General features: G+C 55.1%; 1 protein-coding gene across 3 annotated transcripts in view; it reads right to left on the reverse strand.

Annotated features, from left to right (window-relative positions):
* Positions 1-2546, reverse strand: part of rims2b (regulating synaptic membrane exocytosis 2b) — a 172654-nt gene extending 170108 nt beyond the window's left edge. For all 3 annotated transcript variants that reach the window (XM_066674038.1, XM_066674037.1, XM_066674040.1), the window contains exons 1-2: positions 2458-2546; positions 926-1084 (exon numbers count right to left, since the gene is read on the reverse strand). In XM_066674038.1, coding sequence (XP_066530135.1) covers positions 926-1074 — 149 coding nt within the window. In that variant the 5' untranslated portion in view covers positions 1075-1084; positions 2458-2546. The remainder of the gene's footprint in view (positions 1-925; positions 1085-2457) is intronic.
* Positions 2547-7667: the final 5121 nt, after the last annotated feature.

Genomic DNA, 7667 nt, shown 5'->3' on the forward strand with positions numbered 1-7667 from the left:
TCACACCTGTGGACAGTGTCACACACTCACCCAGTCACTCACACTCACCCAGTCACACACACACACACCCAGTCACTCACACCTGAGGACAGTGTCACACACTCACCCAGTCTCACACACACACACACACACATGGACAGTTTCACACACTCACCCAGTCCCTCACACACTAACACCTGTGGAAAGTTTCACACACTCACCCAGTCACTCACACTCACACCTGTGGACAGTTTCAGATACTCACCCAGTCACTCACACACTCACACCTGTGGACAGTGTCACACACTCACCCAGTCACTCACACTCACACCTGTGGACAGTGTCACACACTCACCCAGTCACATATTCACACCTGTGGACAGTTTCACACACTCACCCAGTCACTCACACACTCACCCAGTCACTCACACACTCACACACACCTGTGGACAGTTTCACACACTCACCCAGTCACTCACACACACCTGTGAAGTGTGTCACAGTCACCCTGTCACTCACACCTGTGAACAGTTTCACACTCACACCTGTGGACAGTTTCACACACTCACCCAGTCACTCACACACTCACACCTGTGGACAGTTTCACACACTCACCCAGTCACTCTCACACACACACCTGTGAACAGTTTCACACTCTCACCCAGTCACACACACACTCACCCAGTCACTCACACACTCACACCTGTGGACAGTTTCACACACTCACCCAGTCACTCACACACTCACACCTGTGAACAGTTTCACACTCTCACCCAGTCACACACACACTCACCCAGTCACTCACACACTCACACCTGTGAACAGTTTCACACACTCACCCAGTCACAACAGACCAACCAGCCACTGCTAAGGCTTTTAAACACTAAGCTGTTGTATGGAAGTGTCCCCTGGGCCCAGCTGTGGTCAGTGAGTAGAGGTCTCTTACTTCAGCATGGACTGCTCCTTCTCCTCTTCTTTTTTCTGTCGATTCATGACCGAGAGGATGATCTTGCGCTCCTCTTCGGTGAGGTGACTGAGGTCCGGTGCGTCCGGCTGAGCCGCCGGACTGGACCGGGGCCTGAGAGGAGCGGACATCTTCACACTGCTGCACAGAAAAACAAACACACAATATTACACGTTTCATATACTATCATATCATGTGTTAGTGTGTGTTGTGCTGGTGTAGAGTGGATCAGACACAGCAGTGCTGCTGGAGTTTTTAAACCCTGTGTCCACTCTCTGTCCACTCTGTGAGACACTCCTCCCTCGTTGGTCCACCTTGTAGATGTAGAGTCAGAGACAGTAGCTCATCTGTCGCTGCACAGTGTGTGTCGCTCGTCCTCTAGTCCTTCATCAGTGACACAGGACGCTGTCGGCTGGATGTTTTTGGTCGGTGGACTGTTCTCAGTCCAGACACTGAGGGGTTTAAAAACTCCAGCAGCACTGCTGTGTCTGATCCACTCTACATCAGCACAACACACACTAACACACCACCACCACGTCAGTGTCACTGCAGCGCTGAGAGTGATCCACCACCACATCACACCTGCTCTGTGGGGGTCCTGAGCGCTGAGGAACAGGGGGAAAGGGGGCTAATAAAGTATGCAGAGCAACAGATGGACAACAGTCTGTTATTGTAGAACTACAAAGTGCTCCTGTGGGCAGTGGATTTAGGGGTCAGGGGTCAGAAACGTAGCTAAAGCAGCACTGCAGCTGTCCATCGTCACCTGTGGTGCATAACACTGACCTCTACTGCCCTACGTATATAAACACAGTCATATATAGGAATAGAAAACAAGGCACAGCTGGACAGCAACCCTGAGGCTCAATATCACTGTCCTAAATGGACCTCTACTCCCCCCTGCACCTTCAAACCGTGTAGCTACGTCTACACCCGTGGGGTCCGGGAGGTTATAAACGTGTGCAGAAAGCAGCACAGGGGCTATTGGAATGTCCATAGACATTACCGTCCACTATCTATCTATCCCCACAGAGTGCTGCATTGGTGGTTACCGTGGCTCCGGTTGGCGAGTGGTCACCTGCACTGCCCTCAGAAGGTGGCCTGGCTCTGTAAATCCACAGCAGTGCCTTCTCCAGCAGGTCATGCATGTGTACAAACAGGGGTCAGTACTGTAGCCAAAGCAGCACCGGAGTTGTCCATAAGTCACCTGTGGTGCAGAGCACTGACCACTGCTGTCCTATAGGAACTGTACGCACTGAATGCACTGGATGTGATGAAGAGTTAGAGCCACGTAATGGTGCGTTAGAAGGGGGCTACGTTTGGCGTGTGGTCACCTGCACTGCTTTCGCATGGGAGAAGCACCTAACACACACACACACACACGCTACACCGATATCAACAACGATGAAGACAAAGCAGCCGATTTCTACTGAGTCTGTTCATTCTGCACCAGCTTCTCCACCTCCACCTCCTTCTCCATCAGCCCCCCATTCCGCACAAACAAATCCAGCTCTCACCTCCTCTCAGCTCGCAGTCATCTCGGCGCAGTCTAACCCATAGCTGCAGCCCCTGCTACAACCTCTCTCTATCCCCCTCTCCCTCTCCCTCTCCCTCTCCCTCTCCTCGGCTGTGGTCCCGGTGCAGGGGGGGTGGGGGGTTGGGGGGGTTGGGAGGGGGGCTCGGCTTCCTCCCCCGGGTCCGACAGTTCTTGGAGGTTTCTTCAATGCAGAAAAAAAATGGATGCAACACTGAGAGAGAAAGAGCGAAAGCCCTGGTGGGCGGAGCCACGCTCTGACGTAGGGGCAAAGATCACATCAGCCACGCCCCGTGATGGTGGGGCTGGAGGGAGGGGGAGGGGGAGAGAAGCAAATGTGGTGCATAAACAAATGTAATTCTTCCACCCACCGGCATTCCGGCGGAATGGGGTTCTCACTTCTGCTTCAAAACTTCTGTGAAGATCCTTTGAGGCCTGGTGTGTTTGGGACGACTTGGAAAAACCTGCAAACGTCATGTGTATAACTCCTGAAGTCAGACATGTGCACAACTTTTGATGAGATGTTGAGACACAGAACACAGTGATGTGCAAATCATTTAAACCCTGTATTTCATTGAAAAGGCCACAAAAGACAATATTTAAAATTTTGTATTATTGTTTGAAAAATAATTGCACATTTTTAATTTGATGACAACAGCATATTAAAAAATGGAACAGAAGAAAAAGACTGGTAGAGTTGTGGAATGCTACAAAAAAAAAAAAAAAATGAGGATAACTGGCAACAGAGGGTGGCACAGCAGGTAATGTTTCTGTCACAGCTTCAGGGACCTAGAAGTTGTGGGTTCGAGTCCTGCACCGGGTGACTGTCTGTGAGGAGTGTGGTGTGTGTTCTCCCTGTGTCTGCGTGGGTTTCCTCCGGGTGACTGTCTGTGAGGAGTGTGGTGTGTTCTCCCTGTGTCTGCGTGGGTTTCCTCCGGGTGACTGTCTGTGAGGAGTGTGGTGTGTTCTCCCTGTGTCTGCGTGGGTTTCCTCCGGGTGACTGTCTGTGAGGAGTGTGGTGTGTGTTCTCCCTGTGTCTGCGTGGGTTTCCTCCGGGTGACTGTCCGTGAGGAGTGTGGTGTGTGTTCTCCCTGTGTCTGCGTGGGTTTCCTCCGGGTGACTGTCCGTGAGGAGTGTGGTGTGTTCTCCCTGTGTCTGCGTGGGTTTCCTCCGGGTGACTGTCTGTGAGGAGTGTGGTGTGTGTTCTCCCTGTGTCTGCGTGGGTTTCCTCCGGGTGACTGTCCGTGAGGAGTGTGGTGTGTTCTCCCTGTGTCTGCGTGGGTTTCCTCCGGGTGACTGTCTGTGAGGAGTGTGGTGTGTTCTCCCTGTGTATGCGTGGGTTTCCTCCGGGTGACTGTCTGTGAGGAGTGTGGTGTGTGTTCTCCCTGTGTCTGCGTGGGTTTCCTCCGGGTGACTGTCCGTGAGGAGTGTGGTGTGTTCTCCCTGTGTCTGCGTGGGTTTCCTCCGGGTGACTGTCTGTAAGGAGTGTGGTGTGTTCTCCCTGTGTCTGCGTGGGTTTCCTCTGGGTGACTGTCTGTGAGGAGTGTGGTGTGTTTTCTCTGTGTCTGCGTGGGTTTCCTCCGGGTGACTGTCTGTGAGGAGTGTGGTGTGTTTTCTCTGTGTCTGCGTGGGTTTCCTCCGGGTGACTGTCTGTGAGGAGTGTGGTGTGTGTTCTCCCTGTGTCTGCGTGGGTTTCCTCCGGGTGACTGTCTGTGAGGAGTGTGGTGTGTTCTCCCTGTGTCTGCGTGGGTTTCCTCCGGGTGACTGTCTGTGAGGAGTGTGGTGTGTTCTCCCTGTGTCTGCGTGGGTTTCCTCCGGGTGACTGTCTGTGAGGAGTGTGGTGTGTGTTCTCCCTGTGTCTGCGTGGGTTTCCTCCGGGTGACTGTCTGTGAGGAGTGTGGTGTGTTCTCCCTGTGTCTGCGTGGGTTTCCTCCGGGTGACTGTCTGTGAGGAGTGTGGTGTGTTCTCCCTGTGTCTGCGTGGGTTTCCTCCGGGTGACTGTCTGTGAGGAGTGTGGTGTGTGTTCTCCCTGTGTCTGCGTGGGTTTCCTCCGGGTGACTGTCTGTGAGGAGTGTGGTGTGTTCTCCCTGTGTCTGCGTGGGTTTCCTCCGGGTGACTGTCTGTGAGGAGTGTGGTGTGTTCTCCCTGTGTCTGCGTGGGTTTCCTCCGGGTGACTGTCTGTGAGGAGTGTGGTGTGTTTTCTCTGTGTCTGCGTGGGTTTCCTCCAGGTGACTGTCTGAGAGGTGTGTGGTATGTTCTGATTGTGTCTGTGTGGGCTTCCTCCGGGTGACTGTCTGTGAGTAGTGTGGTGTGTTCTCCCTGTGTCTGCGTGGGTTTCCTCCGGGTGACTGTCTGTGAGGAGTGTGGTGTGTGTTCTCCCTGTGTCTGCGTGGGTTTCCTCCGGGTGACTGTCTGTGAGGAGTGTGGTGTGTGTTCTCCCTGTGTCTGCGTGGGTTTCCTCCGGGTGACTGTCTGTGAGGAGTGTGGTGTGTTCTCCCTGTGTCTGCGTGGGTTTCCTCCGGGTGACTGTCCGTGAGGAGTGTGGTGTGTGTTCTCCCTGTGTCTGCGTGGGTTTCCTCCGGATGACTGTCTGTGAGGAGTGTGGTGTGTTCTCCCTGTGTCTGCGTGGGTTTCCTCCGGGTGACTGTCTGTGAGGAGTGTGGTGTGTTCTCCCTGTGTCTGCGTGGGTTTCCTCCGGGTGACTGTCCGTGAGGAGTGTGGTGTGTGTTCTCCCTGTGTCTGCGTGGGTTTCCTCCGGGTGACTGTCCGTGAGGAGTGTAGTGTGTTCTCCCTGTGTCTGCGTGGGTTTCCTCCGGGTGACTGTCCGTGAGGAGTGTGGTGTGTGTTCTCCCTGTGTCTGCGTGGGTTTCCTCCGGATGACTGTCTGTGAGGAGTGTGGTGTGTTCTCCCTGTGTCTGCGTGGGTTTCCTCCGGGTGACTGTCTGTGAGGAGTGTGGTGTGTTCTCCCTGTGTCTGCGTGGGTTTCCTCCGGGTGACTGTCCGTGAGGAGTGTGGTGTGTGTTCTCCCTGTGTCTGCGTGGGTTTCCTCCGGGTGACTGTCCGTGAGGAGTGTAGTGTGTTCTCCCTGTGTCTGCGTGGGTTTCCTCCGGGTGACTGTCTGTGAGGAGTGTGGTGTGTGTTCTCCCTGTGTCTGCGTGGGTTTCCTCCGGGTGACTGTCTGTGAGGAGTGTGGTGTGTTCTCCCTGTGTCTGCGTGGGTTTCCTCCGGGTGACTGTCTGTGAGGAGTGTGGTGTGTGTTCTCCCTGTGTCTGCGTGGGTTTCCTCCGGGTGACTGTCTGTGAGGAGTGTGGTGTGTTCTCCCTGTGTCTGCGTGGGTTTCCTCCGGGTGACTGTCTGTGAGGAGTGTGGTGTGTTTTCTCTGTGTCTGCGTGGGTTTCCTCCAGGTGACTGTCTGAGAGGTGTGTGGTGTGTTCTGATTGTGTCTGTGTGGGCTTCCTCCGGGTGACTGTCTGTGAGTAGTGTGGTGTGTTCTCCCTGTGTCTGCGTGGGTTTCCTCCGGGTGACTGTCTGTGAGGAGTGTGGTGTGTGTTCTCCCTGTGTCTGCGTGGGTTTCCTCCGGGTGACTGTCCGTGAGGAGTGTTGTGTGTGTTCTCCCTGTGTCTGCGTGGGTTTCCTCCGGGTGACTGTCCGTGAGGAGTGTGGTGTGTTCTCCCTGTGTCTGCGTGGGTTTCCTCCGGGTGACTGTCCGTGAGGAGTGTGGTGTGTGTTCTCCCTGTGTCTGCGTGGGTTTCCTCCGGGTGACTGTCCGTGAGGAGTGTAGTGTGTTCTCCCTGTGTCTGCGTGGGTTTCCTCCGGGTGACTGTCCGTGAGGAGTGTGGTGTGTGTTCTCCCTGTGTCTGCGTGGGTTTCCTCCGGATGACTGTCTGTGAGGAGTGTGGTGTGTTCTCCCTGTGTCTGCGTGGGTTTCCTCCGGGTGACTGTCTGTGAGGAGTGTGGTGTGTTCTCCCTGTGTCTGCGTGGGTTTCCTCCGGGTGACTGTCCGTGAGGAGTGTGGTGTGTGTTCTCCCTGTGTCTGCGTGGGTTTCCTCCGGGTGACTGTCCGTGAGGAGTGTAGTGTGTTCTCCCTGTGTCTGCGTGGGTTTCCTCCGGGTGACTGTCTGTGAGGAGTGTGGTGTGTGTTCTCCCTGTGTCTGCGTGGGTTTCCTCCGGGTGACTGTCTGTGAGGAGTGTGGTGTGTTCTCCCTGTGTCTGCGTGGGTTTCCTCCGGGTGACTGTCTGTGAGGAGTGTGGTGTGTGTTCTCCCTGTGTCTGCGTGGGTTTCCTCCGGGTGACTGTCTGTGAGGAGTGTGGTGTGTTCTCCCTGTGTCTGCGTGGGTTTCCTCCGGGTGACTGTCTGTGAGGAGTGTGGTGTGTTTTCTCTGTGTCTGCGTGGGTTTCCTCCAGGTGACTGTCTGAGAGGTGTGTGGTGTGTTCTGATTGTGTCTGTGTGGGCTTCCTCCGGGTGACTGTCTGTGAGTAGTGTGGTGTGTTCTCCCTGTGTCTGCGTGGGTTTCCTCCGGGTGACTGTCTGTGAGGAGTGTGGTGTGTGTTCTCCCTGTGTCTGCGTGGGTTTCCTCCGGGTGACTGTCTGTGAGGAGTGTGGTGTGTGTTCTCCCTGTGTCTGCGTGGGTTTCCTCCGGGTGACTGTCCGTGAGGAGTGTGGTGTGTTCTCCCTGTGTCTGCGTGGGTTTCCTCCGGGTGACTGTCTGTGAGGAGTGTGGTGTGTGTTCTCCCTGTGTCTGCGTGGGTTTCCTCCGGGTGACTGTCCGTGAGGAGTGTGGTGTGTTCTCCCTGTGTCTGCGTGGGTTTCCTCCGGGTGACTGTCTGTGAGGAGTGTGGTGTGTTCTCCCTGTGTCTGCGTGGGTTTCCTCTGGGTGACTGTCTGTGAGGAGTGTGGTGTGTTTTCTCTGTGTCTGCGTGGGTTTCCTCCGGGTGACTGTCTGTGAGGAGTGTGGTGTGTTTTCTCTGTGTCTGCGTGGGTTTCCTCCGGGTGACTGTCTGTGAGGAGTGTGGTGTGTGTTCTCCCTGTGTCTGCGTGGGTTTCCTCCGGGTGACTGTCTGTGAGGAGTGTGGTGTGTTCTCCCTGTGTCTGCGTGGGTTTCCTCCGGGTGACTGTCTGTGAGGAGTGTGGTGTGTGTTCTCCCTGTGTCTGCGTGGGTTTCCTCCGGGTGACTGTCTGTGAGGAGTGTGGTG

This window comes from Hoplias malabaricus, chromosome 6 (assembly GCF_029633855.1).
Source record: "Hoplias malabaricus isolate fHopMal1 chromosome 6, fHopMal1.hap1, whole genome shotgun sequence".
Taxonomy (NCBI): domain Eukaryota; kingdom Metazoa; phylum Chordata; class Actinopteri; order Characiformes; family Erythrinidae; genus Hoplias; species Hoplias malabaricus.